At 33.8% G+C, this 27,103-nt stretch overlaps 1 protein-coding gene and 1 pseudogene across 1 annotated transcript in view; one reads left to right on the forward strand and one right to left on the reverse strand.

Moving 5' to 3' along the window:
- The window catches only part of SS4 (starch synthase 4), a 39,019-nt gene extending 35,183 nt beyond the window's left edge, over window positions 1–3,836 (reverse strand). The window contains exon 1 of the mRNA XM_086421100.1: window positions 3,601–3,836. Coding sequence (XP_086277226.1) covers window positions 3,601–3,737 — 137 coding nt within the window. The 5' untranslated portion in view covers window positions 3,738–3,836. The remainder of the gene's footprint in view (window positions 1–3,600) is intronic.
- A 21,970-nt stretch (window positions 3,837–25,806) lies between these two features.
- Window positions 25,807–26,879, forward strand: LOC147387943 (uncharacterized; annotated as a pseudogene).
- Window positions 26,880–27,103: the final 224 nt, after the last annotated feature.

A 27,103-nucleotide genomic window follows, 5' to 3' on the forward strand; every position in this document is an offset into this window, starting at 1 on the left:
GACACTGTGACTCCATCCTTGGATCTCTGGGTTGGTAAAACTCCATATCTAGAGTTCCTGTAAAGTAGCAAGACTCCATTTCTATATCCTCCTTATTGTATCTTTCTTGTTTTATTTTGGTTTGATTTCTGTACATATATCTTAGTGTACTGTCTTTTAAATCCTAATCTTACAAAAACTCCATCAAATGCATTCAGCACACACTCCAACATGGGATTCGACTTTGTAACCAAATTCTTCGACGGAAGAACCCTGTTTTTAGCCTTTTTCATTTGCCAAGTTACCTGGTTGAACCATATAATCCATCTTTCCAACTACCACCAATCTGCAGACTAACCCTAATCTGAAGCTTCAATATGAACCATGCATATTCAACTTCAATATGCAGAGCCACATCAATATTCAGCTTCAGTTTGTACACCACCTCAAATCAATAATTCAAACTTGTCAACCAGCACAAATCTAGAGGTCACATTTTCAGACTAGCTCTAACCTCCAGGTTCGTTTTTAAATTCTCCCCTATTGGCAGGTTGATCACATCTATCAGGCATTAAATTCTGGTATTAGATCAAGTCATGATCCATAACACATCAGTTCATTCAGCTGATAAGTAGTCACCAGCATGGTTCAAACTATTGTATCATATCATAATATTTTGCTACTAAATATTCCTAGAATTAAATGTTTCGGTTTGCAAATGTTTTGGTTTGTATTGGTATTATGTCAGAATGTTTTGATCAAAACATTTTGAAACAAACAAAAATCAGAAAAAAAAAAAAAATAGTAATGGACTCTCCACATTAATGGAATTGTTGCACAGAGAAAGAGATTCGAATGATATCAACAATCTTTGCAAAAAATATTTCAGCCCTTTTGAATCTAGGTTTTTTGTAGAGGGAGTTATATGTTAAGGAGTTGTTCCCTAATGAAGTCTAGAAGGAAAGAAGCCACAATCTTCTAATTAAAATCAAATGTCTTATCCATTAGGCTACGGGTATTTGGTAGTTCATTAAAAGTTGAAACATTAAATATAAAATCTAACTTAGCATATCAATGTTAAAAAAAATGACATACTTAAAAAAATATTTTTATTTTATAACCTAAAACATGTTTTTTTTTTACATTATTTATCATTATCATTAAAAATATTGATTTTTCTGCATGTTTCAAAAAAATCAAAATGTATCAAAATGTTTTTGTTTGTATCGATGAATGTATCGGCATAATCACCAAGTCAGGGTTCGGGAATAAGTTGGCAGGGGAAAAAGTCAAAAAAACGAAAAAATGGGGAAAAATCAAAATAGTGTTAGGATAATGTTTTTTTTTTTTTTACTAAGAGGTCTTATCATTTATCTCATCAAATCCTACTTTAGCGAAAAAACCCTTTAAAAAGTAATGATGAAATCACATTTTTTTGTTTAAATCACGACTTTCGTTTAAACTGTGATTTTTTTCAAAAAGTTGTGATTTAATCACCAGTCATTAAAATTGCAATTTAATCACGACTTTTTGAAAAAATCAACGACTTTGGTGACAATGTGTATCAGTTGTATCCTTGATCGAAACAAAATTTTAAACCTTAGTCACATAAATGGAAATATGAGTACCAAGAATTTCTCCCACAACCTCATCATATTATCACTAGAAGGGAATGCTATGGTTGCAAAATAATAATAATAATAATAACCTAAGGTTGATTTCCTTGGCTTGTTTGTCTTTCAAGAAACAAGGAGTGCCTAGTTCAAAATTTTAAGTGCAATGAAGCAATGATTTTTCATACGACTTTGGATTCAAGATGAATTTGAGTGACCGGGAAATAAATACCATCTATTGTTCATAATCTTCCCCCCTCCTCCTCCTCTTACAACCATTGTTTGAGAACAAGAGATTGCGGTCAGGTAACCATGATGGTTCATTCTCGTGTTTGGATTCTGATATGGGTCTTTCCAGGTTCCTTTGTTTGTGTGAACTTCCTCTTTTCAGTTATTTTGGCATTTCTTAAATGTTTCCACCTTGAAAGGATGTTTGAAGGAAAGGAAAATGAGGCCTTGAGACAATCTTAAGATTGCAAGAGATGTACATTAATTAGTTTAGTTGTAGTTTAGTTGTTTGTTCTTTTTTGAGGTAGATCTTCAATACCTCACCTTTAGTTTGTATTTCCTTATCTCCAATCTTTGCAAAAACTATTTCAATCCTTTTCAAACTACATTTTTTGTAGAGGGATTTTTATTTTAAGGAGTTATTCTCAAATGAAATCCAAAAGGAAGAATCCAGATATTAAAATCAAATGCACTATCCATTAGGTTACGGGTATTTGACAGTTCATTAAAAGTTGAAACATTAAGTAAAAAACCTAACTTAGTGTGTTATAAGCATATTGGTGTCCAATAGCTTATATCAACATGAAAAATATGACATACTTAAAATAAATATTTCTATTTTACAACCCATAACATGTTTTTTTACACTATTTATCATTAAAATATTGATTTTTATGAATGTTTCGCGTATGTTTTGGAAAGTTCGAAATATATCAAAATGTTTCAATTTGTAGCAGTGAATGTATCAGTTGTTTCCTTGATCAAAATGAATTTTAAACCTTGGTCACATGAACAGAAATGTGAGTACCAATAATTTCTCGGAATGTTATGGCTGCCAAAACAAAAAATAATAATAATAATAATAATCTAAGGTGGACTTCCTTGGTCTGTTTGTCTTTCTAGAAAGAAAGAGCGCCTAGTTCAAGATGTTAAGGTGCAATAAGGCAAATGATTTTTCATGGGTCTTTGGATTCAAAATGAATTTCAAAGATCGGGAAATAGATACCATCTTGGAATATTGCAATATTTATTACTAATTTTACCACTAATCCATCCCACTTAAACCCTATTGGAAACAAGAAGATCTTTCATTCAACAAAGCTTTGAAGGAAAAAAGGAAAACAGAATCATTTCTTGCATTTCTAAGCATTTAAAATTCTTCCAGTAATTCTACACATTGTAACCAAGGCACAAATTTATAAGAATTTTACAAATTATAAATCAACGCAAGGGAACTCAAGAACTCTAAATACTCAATAGTGCATCACTTAAACAAATTATATAAATTATAAGTCCAGTATATTTAAACCTCTACAAATTAAGAACAACTTCAAGAACTATCAAATTTAATGGAAAAAAAAAACTATCAAATTCTAAAGAAACCCATTGAAGAGTAAGAATAAAGAAATCAAGAAAAGAATGTGATCCAGGACCGTGAATGTTATCATCCTGTTTAAATGTCTAAAAGAAACAAGGAACCCCATTGTTGCAACAAAAAAAAAAACAGAAAACAGAAAAATATCGAAACAAAAAGAATCCAAATCCAAGGAAAGTCGTTCAATTAAAAAAAGAACAACAAAAAAAATCTACCACATAATTCAATCGATAATCAAGAACGATAAATTTTCAAAAAAAATCACGAAAATGAGAGATTGGGACGGAGAGAAGATCCCCTAATTCCTCGAGTGTAAAACTCAATGAGATCCAATAAATTTTCAATATTTTTCATGAAAACTAGAGATTGGAATAGAGAGAGAGAGAGAGAGAGAGAGAGAGGAACCCGAAACTCCTCTGTCTCATCTTGCAGGAGGTTTGAGGAAAGCGTGGAGAAGTTAGGCGCAATCGTGCATTCGATTGTTTGTAGCTAAGGCCGCAGCATCCATGGCTGATGAAGAAGGTCGATAGCTTCGTCGCCATGAGAGCTCTCTGTAAAAACGGGAGAGAGAGAGAGAGAGAGAGAGGTTTCTTTACCACAACGTTCGCTGTCTAAGCGAAGCAACTACCATACCGATTTTAAGAGAAAAGTATCTGAAGCTTAACTTAACAAACGTTGTCTCCAATTAAGGTGCTCCACATGGTCCATCAGTTCATCGCCCTTATCTTGATCAAACATGTGCGGATGATGACTTGTTGGGCCCACACCTTTCCAGTTAAAGTTACTGAAGTCTTGTGATTGTGTAATCCATTGATATGATGTGCTGCACTGGGAAAAGGACACCTGGCAGCATTTTGCACCGTAATACATTTAGAGCAGCTCTGCTTTAATTCTAAGACAAGAATCACTTCTCTATGAATCACTTTGAGTATTATTATGCTCAAGGAGTTCATTTTTTTTGGGAATATGAATTTCATAGAAAAATAATCATGGAAAAATAAATTCTCTAAGAAAATGAATCATGTTGCTTGACCACTCCTAGGAAAATCATAAGGATGTATGTGTTGAATATTTTCAAAATAAAATAATGTTTATTGGTTTGTTTTTTCTTAAGTTAGATTTTGAGGTTTTTTGTGTATATAAGGTTTAGTCACACATCGCTCACAAGTAAGAAAATAGTGTATCTTATAAGTAATAGCCAACAAAGTTAAGTAGTGTTTGTTTGTGCTATATTTCAGTGTTTATGACTGAAAAAAATTAAATTCAACACTTTTTGTTAAAATAGCGCGTTTGTTTACTCTATATTTTCAGCGCTTATTGCTGAAAATAAGTTAAAAAAATTCAGCACTATTTTGATGCTAAAAAAAAGTGCTGACACGGTAAGCACTTCGCTTTTTTCGACACGGACAAGTATGCCATTCGTTTTTTTAGTATGGACAAGTATGCCCTTATTCTTAAAAGAATATTACCTCTTATATCCTATAGATAAGTATATAAGCACCCCACAAATTAATAAACCCACACCATAACTAAATTATTTTATCTTATATGGGTTAAATTTTTTTAAATGAGTTGATTTTTTGTGAGGATGATCTCCTCATTAGTATATAAGCACACCACAAATTAATAAACCCACACTATGACTAAATTATTTTGTCTTATATGGGTTAAAAGTTTTGGAATAAGTTGATTTTTGATGAGAATGATCTCTACAATGAGGAGATCATCTTCACCAAAAATCAGCACATCCTGAAACTTTTAACCCTATCAAAACAAATTCAAGAACTGTAAATCGTCCTTTTTTTTTTTTGAAAATTATTTTTGACAAGTTAAAATTTTCAAAATGAACTGATTTTTGGTGAGGATGATCTCTAGATCATAGAGACCATCCTAACTAAAAATTTACTCATTCCAAAAACTTTAACACATATAAAACAAAAAAAATTGGCTATGGTGTGGCTTGCCTTTATTAATTCATAGAGTGCTTTTATAATTACACATCCTTTATTTCCATCAAAAATTATTCATCCAAAATTAAGTTCTTCTAATGTTGATTTCAAATTTTGGTGATTTGTATGACATTAATATTTTTAATTTGAAATTTGCGGGCTTTTTTAAATAGAAATTATTATTTATAAATTGAAGATTTGGGTATTATTTATTATTTAAAAATGAATTGTATTTTAATTTTATAAGAAATAATATATTTTATTGTGTTTGATAAGAAATGGGCATTTGAAACATGCAAACAATATATAATATGATTGTAAGAGTAACAAAGACAATTTATCAACTTCAGCAATGTGTAATAAACATGATTCAGCACATAAACAAACTTTTTTAGCACTTAAATTCAGCGCGTATAAGTTTCAACACTTAATGCTATTCAGCACTTATTTTTTTCAGTTTAACAAACAGCACCTTAGTTGTATTTGTGTCACACCTTTAGACTTTGATTCAGTGCTTCGAGGTGGTACGAAGCACTACCCGCACACACGCACGCGCAACGTGCGAAAGGACGATTGGGCGCTTTGCACTTCGCACGTACTCATCGTCGCGAAAAGCTGGGAAGTCTTAAAGTTTTCGGGATACGAAACCATCCAACAGTTGTGGTTGATCCGTCATGTGTGATGGATCGGGTGCGATCAGCACTGCACAATCAAGTTAGTATCCGATCAGGAACCGATCGTATGATGAATCGAAATAATACCGGATCGAGAACGATCCGATGCGTTGGATCAAGGTAGTACCTAATCAGAATGATCAGGTGCGATGGATCTATATAATACCTAATCAGAAACGATCAGATGCGTGGATTCATAATTATACCTGATCAGAAACGATCAGATGCGTTGATTCATGTTGTACCTAATTAGAATCGATTAGGTGTGTTGGTTCATGATTTGTATCAGATCAAGAACGATCAGATCCGTTAAATCAAATGACAACTGATCAGACGCGATCAGAGTCACTAGGTCAAACAGATTCAACTAAAAGGTATTAGTTAAAGGACATGAGACACATTTTTTCGATAGGGTGCAATCTGGATCGTTAGATCTCAGATAAGGCACAATCTAACGACTATTAGACCAAGAGACATTAAATCATGACTCTTGGTCAATAGACACAAAAATGGCTATAAAAAGCCAACCAGAATTCAGATTTCTTCACTGCAAAATTCTGTATTCTCCTCTCTCTAAGCTTAAGATCTAGGCATCATCAGTTTCTTATTTTTTCGAGTGTTCTAGGCTAAATCAGATCGTACATAATCTGATTTAGTATATTGAGTGTAAGGCTTCTTTGTATCCTGAAGGCATTTGTTCATCGATCCCTTATGTACTTTGGTTCAACCAGAAGGGGAGAATATTTGTCTAAAAGAGATTAAATTTTTTCGAGCCTAGAAGTTATTTTTCTTCCTCCATCGTTAATTTTCCAATAGTTTTAGACAAATATCCTCTTATTCGATGGAGGCTTTGACATTTCATTCTCTCCAAATGATGAATCATGACATGTCACGTCTTGACCGATTTGATGGACAACACTTTACTAGATGACAACAGAAAGTGTTGTTCTTCCTAACTACACTAAACATAGCCTACGTTCTAGATGATGATCTCGAACTCATTCCTGAGACTACTCCAAAAGACAGTACGGAATTGAAAGAAAGGCGTAAGAAACAAAAGGCGGATGATTTCTGTGCAAAAACTACATTCTTAATGCTCTCTCCAATTCGATATACGATATCTTCCGTACATTCAACTCAGCCAAAGATCTCTCGAAAGCTCTGAAAAACGAATATAAAATAGAAGAGGCAAGTAATCAAAAATTTCTTATTAGTAATTATTTTGAATTTAAGATGTCCAACGACAAACCGGTTCTGTCACAAGTATATGAACTTCAATTAATCGTTGGGGATCTTAAAATTGTTGGAATCGATCTTCCAGAAGATTTTCAAGTGGGAGCTTTCATATCAAAACTTCCTCAATCTTGGAAAAGTTACAAGAAGAAGATGAAGCATGAGGAGAAGAAGTATACTTTGGAATCTCTACAACGTCACCTTCGTATAGAAGAAGATGTTCGTAATAGAGAACATAAAGATGAAGAAATAGAGAAAATCAAAGTTAACTTGATTGAGGGTGATAAGCCCAAGAAAGTTGATTTTAGGTTAAAACCTAAGAAAACTTCCTCCTTCAAGAAGAAATCTGATAAAAACAAGAAGAAAACACAGCAAATGTTTTTATTATAATAAGTCTGGTCATTATGCACGAGAATGCCGATATCGAAATAAGGAATTCAAGAAAGAAGCAAATATAGTAGTGATTGAGGAACCAATGGTTGCAACAGTTTCCCATACTCGTTCACTTGCACATGTTGTGTCAAACAAAAGTGGTTGGTGGGTTGACACTAGGGCAACAGATCACTTCTGTAATGATAAAATTCTCTACACAAGAAATGAACCTTGTGGTGAAGGTATAAAAGTGAAAATGGCAAACGGTTCACTTTCCAACATTCTCGGAGTTGAGACTGTAGGTCTTAGATTCACTTCTGGGAAAATCATATTTCTTTTCAATGTTTTCCATGTTTCAGAACTCTCTAAGAATCTCGTGTCAAGAGACCTGCTTAATAAATCAGGTTTCAAGCTTATGTATGAATCGGATCGACTTACCTTGTCCAAGAACAATGAATTTGTGGGATATGGTTATTCTTGTAATGGCATGATACGCCTAAATTTAGATAATGAAATTTCTTCTGTTTTGTATATTGTTGATTCATTATGTTTGTGGCATGGTAGATTAGGACACGTTAATTATGGATTAATTAAACGTATAATTAATCTAGGACTTATTCCTAAGTGTAACTAATAGAATATTTCTAAATGCCAAACCTGTGTTCAATATAAGATAACTAGAAAATCCTTTAAATCTATTGAAAGAACTTCAACTATCTTAGAGCTTATTCATAGTGATGTATGCGATCTTAATAGTCAGACACATGGAGGTAATAAATATTTTGTTACCTTCATTGATGATTACTCAAAGTATGCATGTATATATTTAATGAAAACTAAATATGAAGTTTTTGAGAAATTTCGAATCTTTAAGGCAGAAGTTGAAAATCAATTTAACCATAAAATTAAGATTCTACGTTCTAATAGGGGTGGTGAATACTTTCTAAATGAGTTCATTAAGTTTTGTGAAACTCATGACATTATTCATCAAGTTACGGCTCCTTACACGCCGCAACAAAATGGAGTTGCAGAAAGAAAAAATAGAATCTTATTGAAATGGTAAATGCTATGATTATTAATTCAGGATTATCTTACTCGTTAGTGGGTGAAGTAATTCTTTCTGCTTGTTATATTTTGAATAAAGTTCCAACAAAGAAAAATAATGTTACCCCTTATGAACTCTGATTCAAAAGAAAACCTAATCTTAATCGTCTCAAAGTGTGGGGGTGTCTTGCCTATGTAAGAAAACCCAGTCCTAAGAGACCAAAGTTAGGAGTTAGAACCTACAAGTGTGTGTTTATTGTTTATTTTCAGAATAGCCTAACTTATCGTTTTCTAGATTGGAAACTGATGATATCATTGAATCTGTAGATGTTGAATTTGTTGAGGATTTACCTAAGTTAAATCCTCATGATCCAATTTCTGAAAATTCTATTCTAAAACAGATTCATCAACCTGTTCAAGATAACACTAGTGGTGACCCAAGTTTTGATCAACAAGATCCTGAACCTAGGAGAAGTAAGAGAGCTAGAGTTGAACGCATATTTAGACCTGACTTTCTAATTTATCTCGTTGAAGGAGATAAATATAAAGTCAAGAATATTACTAGGTTCATATTAAATGTAGAGAGAGATAAACCCTCTACAATTTTTGAGGTTATGAACTCTAGAGATTGTTTTGGAAAAAATCCATTAATGATGAGATGAATTCGATTATTTCTAATCAGACATGGGTTCTCTTAGATTTACCCCTAGGTGCAAAACCTATAGGGTGTAAATGGATTTTTAAGAAGAAATTGAACGTAGATGGATCAATAAATAAGTTTAAAGCTAAATTAGTTGCTAAAGGCTTTAAATAGAAACACGGGATAGACTATTTTGATACATATGTTCCAGTAGCTCGGATATCATCTATTCGACTACTTATTTCTCTTGTTTCCATTCATAAAATGGTTATCTATCAAATGGATGTAAAAATAACTTTTCTAAATGGTGATTTATAAGAAAAAATTTATATGGAGCAACCGGAAGGTTTTGTCAAACCTGGTCAAGAAAAGAAATTTTGCAAACTAATTAAATCTATTTATGGTTTAAAGCAAGCTCCTCTTCAATGTCATGAGAAATTTAATAAAATAGTCTTATCTTATGATTTCAAAGTAAATAATGCTAACAAGTGCATTTACTGCAAATTTGAAAATAATGTTGGTGTCATTATTTGTCTTTATATTGATGACATGTTAATATTTGGAATTAACATTGAATGTATAGAAGAAACCAAAAATTTTCTATCTACTAATTTTGATATGAAAGATTTAGGGGAGACTGACGTAATGCTAGGAATTAAAATCCTAAGGAAAGACAATGTAATGGTTTTATCACAATCTCATTATATTGAGACAATTGTGAAGAAATATGGTCATTTTAATCATAAACCAGCCCCTACCCCTATGGATCATAGTATCAAATTAATCAAGAACACTGGTTGTGCTAAAGCTCAATTAGAATATGCCAGTGTTATTGGAAGTCTTATGTATGTTATGCAGTGCACAAGACCTGACATTGCACACATAGTAGGTGTGTTATGTCATTTTACTAGTAATCCAAGTACCGAGCATTGGAATGTTGTATCTAGAGTTTTAAGGTACTTGAAGGGGACTTTAGACTATGGACTACATTATCAAGGATATCCAAATGTACTTGAAGGGTACAGTAATGCAAGTTGGAATAATGTTGAGTCAAATTCAAAGTATACAACTAGTTGAATCTTTACGTTAGGTGTAGCTGCTATTTCTTGGGCATCTAAGAAGCAGACTTGTATCTCAGACTCTACCATGATATCAGAAATGATAGCATTGGCAGATTCATGTAAAGAGGCAAAGTGGCTTAGAAATCTATTAATGGATATACCATTATGGAATAAACCCACTCAAGCTATAATGATCAACTGTGATAGCTAGGCATCATTATACAAAGTTAAAAATAAAGCGTACAATGGAAAATCAAGGCACATAAGCCTTATACACAATTTTGTGAGACAATTACTCAAAAGTGGAGTAATTACAGTCGACTATGTGGAATCCAATAGGAATTTAGCGGATCCTTTAATTAAAAGACTTCCAAGATATATAATATCTAAAACTTCTAAAGGAATGGGGCTAAGGTCTATAAAATAAATCAATCACCTTTGATGGGAACCTAACCTTTGTCCTGAAATAGATAGACAAGGTTCAATGGGTACAAATAAGTCAAATAAATGGTTTAGCAAGACACTAGAACTAATTTACCTCATTTTTAAATCTAGTGTTGGTTTCTACAAGATAAATGATGGATGCAAATACTTAATAAGTTCTAAAATTTTAAGTAGTGACTCGCAGAATCACTTCAAGTGAACTTACCTATATGAATGAGGAAATCAGGCCGTTTCTTATGAAAACTAGACCATTTCTAAAAACACTCATGAAAAATAGGACATAGCACATCGCCATTAATGTGCAAAGCAAATAGAACACTCAACCTCATGGAGAAAAGTATGTGTGTGAAAGCGCCCTCGATCCGCAGGGTGCGCGGATCCGCTTTTGACTCTTGAGGTTTGGGAGTCGCCACCTAGTTATTACGGTCTAGGAACCGATCAATGACTCTAAACGGATAAAAACTAATCTAAAACAAAAAAAAGCTGAATTCGGGGATCATGTTACGGGATTGGAAGGTGTTAGGCACCAACCCCGCCCGGCCAAAGCCGATCTCTACTAAATTCTCAAGTAAATTACATTGCTAAAACCTAGATAAAAATAAATAAAAATAAAAATTTACCTTTCCGGTAGCAAGGACTTTGTTCCCTCAGATCTGACAAAAAGAGCTCCTTGTACCGTGTTCCCTTGCTTCGTTCTGTCTCCGGATTTGACTTCGGATCTCCTAGATCAAGGTATCTCCTTACTTTTGGATCTGAACTCTTCAAGTTTGTTGCGGATTTGGGGGTGTTTTTGGAAGGCTTTTAGGCGTTTCTTATGCTAAAATCGAAGGGGGGATGTTAGGTAAGGAGTTGGGGCTCCAAAACTAGGGTTTATGGGGGACTAGGGGAGCTTCTAGACCTACTTCTCTTAGGGTTTATGATTTGATACGAAAATAGGGTGTGAGCACCTCTATTTATAGATGTTTTTTAGGGTTGATTTGGATAGAGTTAGTGTTTAATTAGAGATCTTTTAATTAGAGTTGTGTTTTAGTTAAAATTGTTTTAGGTAGAATTGTGTTTTAATTAGAATTGTTTTAGGTAGAATTGTTTTTAAGTTAAAACTCTATTAGATAGAGTTATTATTTAATTAGAACTCTATTATGACTTTTGGTCTTATTTGATTGACTTTTAATGTTTTGACTTTAGTCTTAATTGATTGACTTTTAATATCTTGACTTCAGTCTTGCTTAATTGACTTTAATTTTGACTTTAGTCTCACTTGATTGAATTTAATACCTTGACCTTAGTCTTGCTTGATTGACTTTTAATTTTTGGAGAACCCCCCTCTAAAATATCTTTAATTCTTTGGACCCCCAAATGGAGGGGTCCTTAAAGAAATATCTCACGAACCCTCAACAATTTTACTTGAAAGCCCGATTGATCGATTTCTTCGGTTAAAAATTTTAAATTAATTTCATTAATGTTTCACTTTAATTATTTAATATTTTATTTATTAATTTCGAATTTTTTAATTATGAAAATTTTGAAATTACCGTTTTACCCCCGGAGAGGACTTTTCACGTTTTAAGTCGGTTTTTAATGTTCTAGGATGTTTTAGAATCGATTTTTCGTAAGGAATTCAATGGAAATATTAGTTTGTGTCATTTATAAAATTTTGTGTGAAATGGTCATGAACTTTATGAGGGGCATTTTCGTAATTTTGTCGAATTCTGTTAAAATTGGCGAAATGATTTATTTGGTTTCGATTTATTATTTTATGTGTTCGAGAGAGTTTTCCTAAGCGTAACGTAGGCTCTAGGGTTATTTTGAGTTTAGGGGTATTTTGGTAATTTGGTCAATTTTTAGTGATTTTTATCGTGAAGCTTCTTTTTGGTCTGCAAGATGATGATTTCTATGTTTCTAGGGTCGTATTTTCCTAGCGTAGCATGGTTTCTAAGGTTTTGTCAGTTCGAGATACCTCATCCGGATTTCTGAAACACATCTGGTAACAAAATAAAGCAATAGAATACACATCCATCATTGGGAATCATTGCGATCGGGTTGACGAGTTGATTAATCAGGCGGATGCAAAAATGGGGTGTCTACAGATGCCCCTCTTTGGCAGAGGGTTGAAGCAAACTAGATAGCAAATCTATTTCGGTAGATAGTGCGATATCCGAATGCCAAAGCTAGTGACAGTTCATTTTGCAGCCTGATTTAGCAATTCGTCGGGGTGTCCGGATCCTTGAGCGTAAAACTCTCCCCGAAAAAAATGTTGTCAGGTCCTCAAGCACGAGCTTTCACTGACAGTGTCAGATCCTTGAATTTTAAAGAATTCTCCTTGACTAAAAAGTGCAAGTGTGAGTGTGTGTACTATGTGAAACTGAGTAAAAATGTGCCAGGTCCCAGAGATCTTCTCTCACTAACAATAATGATTTAAAATTGAAATGTGTTTATGCAACGAAAGCAATCATGGCAAGGTTGAACAATAAAGTAATTGGAGTCATAATAATGTAGGAACTTCATTAAATCATATTTGAAATTCTTTTTTTAGAGCACGAAAAGGTATGAGTCTCGTTTATAGGACTCGAACCTATTGTAGCCACGCTAACAATCCTGTTAATTCAATATGATTCAAACAAAGCTGGAGTCTCGTTTCTCGGACTCTAGATAAGGTTTACATGAACTTAAACAATCCTATTAAATATGGAGTCTCGTTTCTCGGACTCGAGTTAAGGTTTGCAGGCACTTCAAAAAGCCTATGATTCAAAACGTTGGAGTCTCGTTTTTCAGACTCGAACTTAGGTTTATAGGCACTTCAAAAAACCTATATATTATTCAAAAAGTTGGAGTCTCGTTTCTCGGACTCGAACTTAGATTTATAGGCACTTCAAAAAGCCTATTCATTCTATGATTCAAAAAGTTGGAGTCTCGTTTCTCGGACTTGAACTTAGGTTTATAGGCACTTCAAAAAGCCTATTCATTCTATAATTCAAAAAGTTGGAGTTTCGTTTCTCGGACTCGAACTTAGGTTTGTAGGCACTTCAAAAAGCCTAGTCATTCTATGATTCAAAAAGTTGGAGTCTCGTTTCTCGGACTCGAACTTAGGTTTGTAGGCACTTCAAAAAGCCTATTCATTCTATGATTCAAAAAGTTGGAGTTTCGTTTCTCGAACTCGAACTTGGGTTTATAAGCACTTCAAAAAGCCTATTCATTCTATGATTCAAAAAGTTGGAGTTTCATTTCTCGGACTCAAACTTAGTTTTATAGGCACTTCGAAAAGCCTATTCATTCTATGATTCAAAAAGTTGGGGTTTCATTTCTCGGACTCAAACTTAGGTTTATAGGCACTTCAAAAAGCCTATTCATTCTATGATTCAAAAAGTTAGAGTCTCATTTCTCGTACTCGAACTTATGTTTATAGGTACTTCAACAAGCCCACTCATTCTATGATTCAAAAAGTTGGAGTCTCGTTTCTCGGACTCGAACTTAGGTTTATAGGCACTTCAAAAAGTCTATTCATTCTATGATTCAAAAAGTTGGAGTCTCGTTTCTCGGACTCGAACTTACTAAGCCACGTTTCTCGGGTTTAGATTTATAGAAATTTAAACAATCCTATTAATTCATTCTATGATTCAAAATCGAGCTTAAAGTTTGAAAGATCAGGCCTTTATTGGCTTATCATGCATCTAGATTCATAATTATCATTGGACTTCGCCGGACTTTTAAGCTTTTGTAAGATTTTTTTTTATCATGTGATTATGAACAAAAACTTTGGAATTAAATGACTTTCAAAAATGCTCATAGTTTCAAGGTTGACTTTAAGTAGGACTTGACGAGACTGATGGAATGGATTACGCTTGAAAAATATGGACTCTGATGTATGACAGATAGAAGAACTGACATTCTCTTAAATTTAAGACTCTTAAGATTATCATATGTGCAATAAAGAATTGATCATTATTTTTGAGAAATGCTTGAGCTGGACTTAAAAAATCTTGATAAATATTATAATAGAATATCTTTCTCTTCAAAGTGGTCGATGATTCTACATCTTCCATTAGCGAACACTTGAACAAGTAAACATACTTTTGAAGATCCTACAATGTTCAAGATGACTTCTGATTTTTTTGACTTCAACATTGTCTTCATCGGATGTGAGCTCTTGGCTGAAAAATGAATATTGTGGCTTGAATGGTTCTGCATTTTCTAATTTCTGCACAAGCTTCCTTATGAATTTTTCTTCTTGATGGGACCTTTCCTCCCATTTGATGATGCCCTAATTTTTGCCTAGATCGTCTCCTTAGGTTTTCAATCTAGCGGGCTTTATTTTTCTTTTTCTGATGATGCATTGATTTTTGCCTAGGTCGCCTTTTCAGGTTTTCAACCTAGCAGGCTTTCTTTTTTTATGGTTATGCCCTAAATTTTGCCTAAGTCGCCTTTTCGGGTTTTCGACTTAGCAGGCTTCTCTTTTTTTCTTGATGATCTTGAATAACTAACTCGAAAACTTCTTAGTTCTTTGCACCTTAACCGAATCAATTAACATTCAGGAGGACTTAATAGATAGGCTTAGGACATGGTTTAGAAAGAAAGGGTAAAAGGCTCAACTTCCCAAAATGCCCCTAGTTTAATATTCTCTTTTTTTGTCATTATTTTTTATAAATTCTTTTGACTCTTTTTTTTTATGCCCCTAGTTTGACATTCTTTTTCTTTTTTTTTGCTAATGCCCCTAGTTTGACATTATCTTCTTTTGAACCTTTTAATAGGGGATTTTCCTTTTGGATGATACTTTCCTTAAGAGAATATATTTTTTTTCATGACCGGGCCTGAAGTAACTTCTCAGGTTGCCTACGTACCCCAAATATATTTATTTTTTCTTTTGGGATCAGGTCAAAACGTAGTTCATACTAAGATTCCCTCCCAAGGTTGATCAGTATGATTTAGAAAGAAGAGGCTATTGCTTTTATTTTTTTACAGGCTGCGAGGGGCTAAAGAAGGTTTTTTTTTTGGTAAGATAGGAAAATGATTCGACCAAAGGAGGCCTCCTTTGATGAATGCTGCTCGACTTGGTCAAAGTTTCAAGAATCTGATATTTGGATTGCTCTGTCGAGTAAGGTCTTCTTTTGAGAATGAATATTCTTCAGTCTTCTTCTGAGAAGGAATAATCTTCGGTCTTTTTCTGATAAAGAGAAATCTTCTGTCATTTTTTACAAAGTTGAGTGTGATTGACTTCTTTGTATTTGACGTTGACTCGTTCAATCCTTTCCAAACTTCAAAAAAAAAAATTTATATTCTTTCGTGAATGAGAACTCTTCTTTCTTAAGTGAAAAACATGATGAATCCCTTCTTTGCAGATCTTAACACCTTTGTTGATGGTTTCAAATACATCATTCTTGATAATATTTGATTTTGAAATTCACCCTCAACTTTAGGATTTGATCTATTTTGGTGCAATCTATCCATATATTCTCACGAGACCATGCAGGAACGTTGTTGAATTTCTCAAGTAAATTTATTATTCTTCTCATGTTCTGCTAAGGAAAATGTAGTACCCATTTGCACTTCTTGAGTGTACTATTTAATTCAAATATTTATCGAGTTTGATTAATGAGCTCTAAGTCAATCCTCATATTAGATATTATGCTCAAATCATTATTACACGCATGATAATCAGAAGCTTCTATATTTTATTGGAATTGAAAAACATAGATTGACAAACTCGACTAAAACTTGAAAATTGAAGAAAGACTAACGTAACTGAAACAGCTAACTGGATTTAAAGACTAACGAAAATTGAATTGAAACTCAAAGAAAACTAGGGACAATTATCTACAAAGAGAGAAGGTCTTTCTGAGTGGATAGACTACTTGGATTTGACATTAGTACTTTGACTAAACGACTCTTTTAAAGGACCCAAAATGACACAGATGAGGGTTTAGAACGTTTAAGGGCACCTATGATTAACCATCGATTCTGAAGGTTTGTCTCTTAACCACATGATTAAAATTTTGATATAAATTGGCCCTCCGGTGGAAAATATTGAATCCAAATGCACTATAAATCTATATTAACCAAGAAAGTGAGAAAGGTTAGATGCGGGTCTACCCCTGATTGGGATTGAACCTTTGATCAGACAAATTAATTTGATCTTAAGATCGAATCTTTCTAGATAAAGTGGTCTGGATCTTTAAAAGTGAAACCAATTAGTCCAACTGATTTGGAATTGATCAGTTGATCCATTTGTCAATTGGGCCAACTGGTTTAATTGGTTCAAATTGATCGGTACATTCTACTGATTTGGTCGAACCGATATTGTGGGTTTTATTTGATTATTCTGGATCGGTCTGCCCACCTACCTGTTGGTTGGATTGAATAAAGCAACCCGGGAACACCCATAGTCAGTTCGGGTCGTGACCTATAGGAAGGCTTTTAGACTCTAGGTTTACTACGTGCAATGCATTTTTATCTAGCCACCCTTGTCCAAGCACACCTATATACCTTTCGATACGTGGTGACTTGGTTTGATATACCGTATATGTGATAATCTAAACCTCAATTCACTTCTCTGAAGCCAAAAACAGCCAGTTTGATCTCCAGTTGAGAGGTGGCGCACAATGCTGAGCAAGGGCCCACTTAAATACCTCTCGTCTAGAATAGACGTAGTCTATCCCCCTCGTACAGTAGGGTACAACGGGGCAAGATCTTGCTTAGGCACCGGTTTTGACCAAGAAGTGCAATTGATATACTTAGACTATCTTTTATACCTACGGGTACGAATCAAGAGTTGTAGCTTTCATAAATGGTTTGGCATCCCACGAGGGGACCGACCACGTACTAGTACTACGTTGGCAATCGGGACATGTGACTGTGTGACTTACAATAGGTAAAAGGCTCAGGTCGCTCTAGCCTGGGTGCATCAACATACTTCTCAGAATCACCTAATCAGATGGTATTGATGCCCCCAGTTTGATATACCCTAAGGTACGTGACTGGAGTTGTGGGTTTCATGAATGACGTCGCATCTCCGAAGAGACCGGGCCACGCACTAGTGCCACGTTGGCTAAATGGGACGTGTAAGTGCTCAAAACAGTAAACGTGCATGTGGTGTGTGCAAAACAGGGTGGGGTGTGCCCGGGACCTTTTTCAAACAAATGGGCCCATGGATCCAATCAAACCAATCATACATTTAATCAAAACCAAAATCATTTAAATCATATGAATATTCAATTAAGATCAAATTATTCCCATCACATAAGTACATTAACATTACGATCAACATCAATCATGTATTTCAAGCAAGATCATGGTAAATTAATCAATAAATATGGCATATGATAATGATCAAACAAACATTACAATAGGCATAATTTTTATAATTTTTAAGGTCCAATCAATGATCACTTTTAGGTGATCCAAAATAAATCGAGATTTCAATAGGTGTTACATTGATGATAGAATGACAATGGTTGAGATGAGCTCACTCTCAAGAACATTAATTGTGCCAACATTAGATAAATTCATATTTTCTGTGAATTAGGGAAATACAATCTGAACTTGCATCGATGATATCTAAGGCTCTTGATAACGAAATCGAGTGAACTCAAGTTCTAAATTAATCTACTCGATGAGATCTACATTTTATTAATAGGTGTCCAGACTTAGTTCTCACTAGAATGTTCTGTAAAAAAATTTTAACGTTACTGTCCCAACTTTCATTCAGAAATAATTCCAGATTTACAGTAATAGCCAACATAGTTAGTTGTATTTGTGTCACACCTTTAGGTTTTGATCTAGTGCTTCGAGGTGGTGCGAAGCACTACCCGCGCAAGCGCACGCGCACGTGCGACGTGGGAAAGGGTGATTGGACGTTTAGGGCGCATTGGGCACTTTGAGGCTCATTGGGCGCTTTGAGGCGCACTTTGCACTTCGCACGTACGCATCATCGCGAGGAGTTGGGGAGTCTTAAATTTTTCGAGATACGAAACCATCTAACGGTTGTGGTTGATCTGTCACGTGTGATGGATCGAGTGCGATCAGCACCGCACGATCAAGTTAGTATCCGATCGAGAACCGATCAGATACGATGGATCGAAATAATACTGGATTAAGAACGATCTGATGCATTGGATCAAGGTGATACCTGATCAGAATGATCAGGTGCAATGAATTGATATAGTACCTGATCAGAAACGATCAGATGCGTGGATTCATAATTATACCTGATCAGAAACGATCAGATGTGTTGATTCATGATTATACCTAATCAGAATCGATCAGGTGTGTTTGTTCATGATTTGTATCAGGTCAAGAACGATCAGATCCGTTAGATCAAATGGCAACTGATCGGAGACGATCAGAGCCACTAGATCAAATATATTCAACTAAAAGGTATTAGTTAAAGGACATGAGACACATTTTTTTGATAGGGTGCAATCTGGATCGTTAGATCTCAGATAAGGCACAATCTAACGGCTATTAGACTAAGAGACATTAAATCATGACTCTTGGTCAACAGACACAAAAATGACTATAAAAAACTAACCAGAATTCAGATTTCTTCACTGAAAAATTCTGTATTCTCCTCTCTCTAAGCTTAAGATCTAGGCATCATCAGTTTCTTATTTTTTTCGAGTGTTCTAGGCTAAATCAGATCGTACATAATCTGATTTAGTATATTGAGTGTAGGCTTTTTTGTATCCTGAAGGCATTTGTTCATCGATCCCTTGTGTACTTTAGTTCAACCAGTAGGAGAGAATATTTGTCTAAAAGAGATCAAATTTTTTCGAGCCTAGAAGTTATTTTTCTTCCTCCATCGTTAATTTTCCAATAGTATGTATGAGATTGGGAGATAGAAAAATCATTTTTTCAGGGTAGAATGGTAAATTGATTCAAGCAAGAAAATGAATTCCAAGAAAATAAAAAATGCATAGTAATACACTTGAAAATCATGATTTCTCATTGTTCAAGTCATGCGTCTAACACCGTCTAAAAAGTTTTTTAGGGGGTTTATAATATGTGTAGGGATAAAATTTTCTCCACTCTAAATTGTTCATTTCGCATCAATCAGTGGGAATCTAGAGATGGACATGTGATGTTATTTGAGTGGAACTCTCTCTAATTAAAAAAGAATTATAACTTAGGAGGATTCCTTGTCTTTAGATAATTATTATATTTAAATAATTACTTTATTTGAATATAAGTAGATATTAAAATTTTAATTTAATTAGAATTAAGTTTCTTATTTAGGTGTTGGACATTTTCTATTTAAAAGGTTAATGAACCATTATACAAGAGAGGTGAGAGGTGTCCTGGGACTATCACGTAAAGGGATACTCATGTAATAGTAATATGAATTATAGTGGAATGAGTCCTCGAACCCATAGATGCAGACACCTATGTCGAACCATGTAAAAAATCTCGTATTTTTTTTCTTTTTCATATTTTATCATTATCTTTATGAGTTATCGGTGTGAGATTTGGTTTGAATCGAAACCTTAAGGTGAATGGAAAATTTTCCTCTATATGATATTTGGTGAAAATCAACTACTATTTTTTAGATTGTATGTGATTAGCCATAATGTCCTTTGAATAACCCTGAGAACTTTAGGATTATCATGGGCCATTAATTCAAAAAGTTGATAAAAATTTTGTCCAAGAATTGTTCATAACTTTCATGGGTCCCGTTCCCCACCCTAAGCTTTACCCTACACTTTAACAAACGTGTTTTGTCTTACATGAGTTAGAAGTTTTGGAATGGGCTGATTTTTGGCGAGGATGATCTCTATGATTAGGAGATCATCCTCACCAAAAATCAGCTCATTCCAAAACTTCTAACCCCATCAAAAATGGTTTACAAAAAATGGATAGTTCACGATTTTTCAACTTGTAAACATGGGGCTAAAAATTTCGGAATGGGCTAATTTTTGGTTAGGATGATCTTCTAATCATAGAGATCATCCTCACCAAAAATCAGCCCATTCCAAAACTTCTAACCCATGTAGGACAAAACACGTTTGTTAAAGTGTAGGGTAAAGCTTAGGGTGTTGAACATTTCCCAACTTTCATTTGCCTATATACTCGCATAAGTTAAAAGTCAAAATGTGAACTTTGGCTTTTGGTCCATTGTCGGTTTCTAATATTTGTGCGATCTAAAAGCCTAAATATACATCAAACAAGATTTTGAGATAAAAATGCTCTTTTGATGTGTGGGAATCTAAAATCCACCAATCAGACGCTGTCCCAAATGCACCCTTTCCTATCCGTCTCTAAAGAGGATCCCTCTTTGCTTGTAAATAACGAGGGGAAGAAGCAAATTTTTTGAAATCTAATGATACTTGAATTTTTTTAATAACGGTACAATTTTCAAGGAAGGAGATTTAATGCTTTCTCTTCACCTCAAATCATTTTAAAATATGATTTAGAGTCGTGCTGGGGTGACACAAAGGGAAACACAAGGGTGACAAAAACTTGTGTTGCCGTGCATATTACCATAGATGCTTTTCTGCGAGATACGAGTAAAAAGCATCTACAATTAAGTGTGCGCCACCACATCATTTTTGTCACCTTTGTGTCTTCATTTGTATCAATCCCACATTTTCCTATGATTTATCATAGAGTTGTGTTGGGTGACACACGAGAGGATACATCTGACATGGTGGCGTGCACATAAATCGTAGATGTTTTTCCACAAGATATGAGTGAGAAACATGTAAAGTTATGTATGCCCCACCACGTCAGATGTGTCCCCCTTTTGTCGCTCCAGCATTAACTTTTATTATATAACTCGAATTTGAGGAATCGAGTCATCATAAAAAAATCCACTCAAGTGGAATCGACGTGATTAGGATTCCAATACTTGGATATTCATATTGTAGATCGTCAATATAACAAATGTTGGTAATGGTTTGACCAGATCAACAAAAGTCCAAGGGGTAGAACTCATCTTGCATTTCACGAGAAGGTAACCCTAATTTAACCTATTTCACAAGTTGTATTACTAAAATACCCTTTTTAAAATTGATTAAATTACACTTTACACCTTATGATTTGGCATAATTCTATGTTGACCCCCTACTGTTCTAACAATTGCACTTATAATGTAGACCTCTCCTATAGGTATCTTATAGGTTCACTTACCCCATTTCCATCTAGTTGTCATCTAACAAATAGTTACATATAATTTTTAAATTTTGATAAAGACTATTTTACCCTTCTTAAAATGTCAAATTTTTTCATAAACAAAAATATCCCCGTGATAAAATGGATTCATGGTGTGAAAAATGTTTAGTTAGGGAATATATCTTTTTAAAATCTATTTTTTCAATAAAAAGAAGATAAAATAAGAGGTTAAAATAGTAAAATGTCATTTGAATGTTATCTATGTTTGATATGGAAGAGATGTGCAATTGTCAAAATATTAGGGACAACATAGAATTATGCCAAAACATAGGGGGTGATAGTGTAATTTACCCTTCAAAATTCTTGGATGGATAAAAAAGGACTTGGGTAGAATTCTAAAGAGATTGAGGTGAAATATTTAAAATAGAAAATTTTCACAATACCCTTAACTTATTTGGTACGACTCAAATAAATATAAAATCATCCAAAATCTCTCATTATCTTTTTATTCTATGTGTTATTGTTAAAAGGGAAGTAACTACTACGCTCCTAGTAGGATCGTGAGGCCTATCATGCCTCTTAAAAGATTTTCAATTACATGATCATATTTCTATTTAAAAAATAATAAAAAAAATAATTTTGTTAAACTCAATTTAAAATTATTTATTTAATAATATTTATATTCAAATATAACTTTTCTGGTATGTTTCAAATAGATACAAAATTATCCAAAATTTCTCACTATCTTTTATGTCAGTGTGGCTTAGAAAAAGAATGGTCATTAATTTTTTATTTATTTTTACATACTACAAAGGGGTGACAAGAGGTAGTATGGATTGGTTTTGCCAAAGATGGCTTCCTTGAGTACAATATCACTTGATTTGTTCAAGATTGGTTGACTCTATCATCTTAAATCCCTAACAATCTCAAAGTCTGACTTTACATCTCAAGAAAAGGGACAAGTAAAAATCATCCTCAAAAATTTCACTCCGACTTATGTTAAGTACCTGATGCCTCAACACCTTCCCACTTTCTAGTCCCACCTTGAAGCAAGAAATTAGGTTGAAGATGTCTTCTCTTTGGGACTCTTTGGTGTCTTGTCCAAGTTAAAATCCAAAAGTCTCAAATCTAGTACCAATTCCTCACAACTAACCAATGCCTCTTTCACACTAGCTTCTCAAACTACTTAACCCTCTATAGACACCTTATTTTTTGCACTCACCTGATTAATCAACTCGTCAACCCGATTGCTACAGTTCCCAATGATGGATAAATATTCTAAAGTTTTATTTGTTATTAGATGTGTTTTCAAATCTCGAATGAGATATTTCAAACAAACAAATTTTAGAAATCACACTACGTTAGAAAAATATGACCCAAAACATAAAAATATCATTTTGAGACTAAAAGAAGTTTTACAAGAAAAATCATTAAAAATTAATCAAATTACTAAAATACCCTTAACACGAGAACATTCCTAGAGGTTATGTTACGCTTAGAAAAATCATTTTGAGCACATAAAACAACAAGCTAAAACCAAATAAATTATTTCGTCAATTGTCACAAAAATTGACAAATTTACAAAAATACCCCTTATAGGGTCCACAATCATTTTACGTCCAAAACTCATAAGTGAAACCAACCAAAATTTTCATTGAATTTCTTACAAAGAGTTCATTCCAAAATATTCCAAAACATAAAATAAAATATCCCAATATAAAGTTCTTTTTGAGGGCAAAACGATAATTTTTCAACCATAAAATTCAAAGATCTAAAAGTAATAATTAAAATATTAATTAACATAAAGTGAAATCTTAGTAAATCAAATTAAAATTTTTTAACAAATAAATTTAATTAATCAAGTCCATGGATCAAATTTTAAGTAGTAGTCCATTTATTTAAGTAGGGCCCACCTGATATTTAATAAAGAACCCTCTACTAGAGGTCTCAAAGAATTCATAATAATTTAATAAAGAACCTTCCATTAGGGGTTCTCCAAAATTTAAAAAAATTCTCATTCTAGATAAGTCAAAAAATTCACAATTCAAATAAAACTTAATTGAAAACTAATCTAAATCACTTAACAGATTAGTTAGAGATAGACTTTATCTTTAAGAATCCTAATCAAGCCATAATCTTATCAATAGAGCTCTTTAAAGAAGAGCCTCCACTACATAATTTTGAAGTTCTTGAGAAATCCTAGAAAACAAATATCAAAACTCTCCAAATACTTTCCAAAACCCTAAATCTAGAGTCTCAAGTCCATACCTAACCGCCAACCCCAAATTTTCAACCTAAAAGATACCTAGAAACTCTAAAAAAAACCTTAAAAAGTCAATAAAAGATTTAGATATATAAAAAAAGAGTCTCATATCAAAAATTGAAAGTAGATCTAACAACAAAAATAAATTGAGAAGATTCATGCGAGGAACTTCCACTACTAGTTTCTGAAGGAATCGATCATCACAATCACTCAAGTAAAAAAAAGGTATTTTTTGTATTATTATATTTTTAGGCTATTTTGCAATGTAAATATTTGAAAAAAGTAATGATTGATTTTCGCGGTGTAGGATTGGTGCCTAACACCTTTCAATCCTGTAACCTGATCCCCGTACTCATAATTTTTTCATGATTTTGTTGTCCTTATCTATTTAAAGTCATTTTTTTATTCCTAGACCATAAAATTAGGTGACGACTCCTAAAAAGAGAAAAGTGAATCTGTACTCGTGAATCAAGGGCACTTTCAGTGGCGACTCCGCTGGGACACATTTGAGGATCAAATTTGAAAATCCCAAATTTTAGTGCATTGCATAAACGATCTAGTTTTTTTTTTTTTTTGCATGATTATGGATCATTTGATTGATTTTAAAGTTTTTTGGGTATTTTATTTATGAAAGTTTTTTTTTCTTATGGTCCAATCGAGGGCCACCTTTATGGCCCAAAAAAATTTAAAATTTTCAAAAATAATGAGAGGAAGATAGAGTGGTGGTTGTTAGGATGAGTAAAAAAATAAAAAAAATAAAAAAAATAAAAAAAATAAAAAAAATCCTTTCGCTTTGTTAAATAAAATATAATTCAATTTTTTTTAAAAATAAAATAAAATAAAAGGAAAAAAATAAGGGGCCTCTTTGTCTCTCTTCAACCATATTTCTCCCATACATCTTTCCTCCTCCAAACCCTAGCTTGAGCTCTCAAAAATACAAAGAGAGAGAAGTTGATTCGTTTGGCTTGTGATGGCCAAGTGATTCAACAGAAAATGGATCGACTGTGATCAGTAGTGAGCTTCTAACGTGGCGATTAATCGATTGGTCAGGTCGTAGTTTCATCAATCCATCATCCTCCATTTCTTGACAGCACAAAATCTTCAATTTCTATCCTCATATCTTGTCTTTCTGCTTTTGCAACTGATTTAATCATTGAATAACCAAAAAAATTAGAAGAAAAAAAAACAAGATGAGAACATTATCTTATACCTCTTTTTTTTTCGTTCTCTCTCTGCGACTCTCTTTGTCATGAAGACTCTCAAAGCTGACTACAACTCTCTCTCTCTCTCTCTCTCTCTCTCTCTAAGGCTCGAGTGCTCTATAGTAGCCATGCCCTTAGGCGACGTTCCTCCAAACCAACCCATTTACATCAAAAATCTTAACGAGAAGGTCAAGAAAGATGAATTAAATAGATCTATCTATGCTTTATTCTCTCAATATGGAAGGATTTTGGAGCTTGTTGCCTTAAAGATGGCCAAGCTTTGACGCCAAGCATGGGTTGTATTTAATGAGATTACATCTGCTAGTAATACAGTGTGTCAGATGCAAAGCTTTCCATTTTATGATAAACCGATGCGGATACAATATGCAAAAACAAAGTCAGACTGTGTTGCAAAAGCAGATTGCACCTACGTTCCAAGAGAGAAGAAAATAAAGAGACGGAAACTTTATTTGATTCGATCGTCAGTCAAGGATTGTAGAAAAAGAAAGAAAGAAAGAAAGAGTTTGATTTTAATCTATTTTTTTCTCTGTATTTATCTGAGAATTTTGCATCAAATCAAATTCTGCCCATCTCTCTCTCTCTCTTCTCCCTCTCGGTGGTTTGTAGCCACCATGGATAACCTCATCAACAAATTTTGTAACTGCGATGCCTACCTGAAGATCAACGAGGATTTCCACAGAAAAAGTCTCTCTAGAGGTCTCATCACCCTCGCTTATTCTATCTTCATCTTCTTGCTCTTTATCTCCAAGCTCAGATTATATCTTCATGCATTTACTGAAACAAAGTTTGTAGTAGATACCTTGAGAGGAGAAACTCTTCGGGTCAATTTTGACGTCATTTTTCCCACTTTTCCCTATTCCATGTTGAGCCTTGATGCCTTGGATATTAGTGGCGAGTAACATCTTGATGTAAGACATAACATCATCAAGAAAAGAATAAATGTCCATGGCAACGTAATTGAGAGTAGTCGGATGGAATTGGTGCACCTAAGATTGAGAAGCCTTTACAAAGACAAGAAGGCAGGCTTGAACACAACAAGACATATTGTGGTTCATGTTATGGTGTAGAAACGTCAGATGGAGATCGTTGTAATTTATGTGAAGAAGTCTGTGAAGCATATCGAAAGAAAGGTTGGGGGATGTCAAATTTGAATTCGATTGATCAATGCAAAATAGAAATTTTCCCCCAAAAGATTAAAGATGAAGAAGGTGAAGGATGCAATTTTTATGGAACCTTGGAAGTTATTAAGGTGGCTGGAAATTTTCATTTTGCTCCTGGGAAAGGCTTCCAATAGTCAAATGTTCACGTACATGATTTGCTAGCTTTTTCAAAAGGATAGTTTCAATATTAGTCACAAAATCAATAGATTGGGTTTTTGAGAATATTTCCCTAGTGTTGTGAATCCTTTTGATGGGGTGCAATGGGTGCACAATACACCATATGGGATGTACTAGTATTTTATAAAGAATTTTTTTTTCTAACTAATTTATAAGTGGTACCTACAGTATATACTGACATAAGTGGGCACACTATGTGGTCAAATCAGTTTTCTGTAACTGAGCATTTTAGGACTGCTGGATTCTCAATCTTTTGTAGATGTGGTGATTTCGCCATTGAGATTCGCAGGAACGTCATTCATGGGAGCGATTCAGTTGAGAGTGCAAGGAAGGAGATTGTGTTGTGATTCTCTGATGGCAAGGTGAACTGGCAGAACAGCCTTCACCTTTGGATCTGCAAGTAAAACTTACACCTTGGGTTACATGGTAGCTTCTCTCATCCCGATTTTGGCCTTCTTAATTAATGAGTGGTCTCATGTTGTCTTTAGCTCTTGCTTTGTGTGTTCCTAGTTATATTGAGGAATTGTAGACTTTTTTCAACTTAAATATGATTATTATTAAAAAAATCTTT

This window comes from Akebia trifoliata, chromosome 13, assembly GCF_017979445.1.
Source record: "Akebia trifoliata isolate Shusen 1 chromosome 13, ASM1797944v1, whole genome shotgun sequence".
NCBI classification, from domain to species: domain Eukaryota; kingdom Viridiplantae; phylum Streptophyta; class Magnoliopsida; order Ranunculales; family Lardizabalaceae; genus Akebia; species Akebia trifoliata.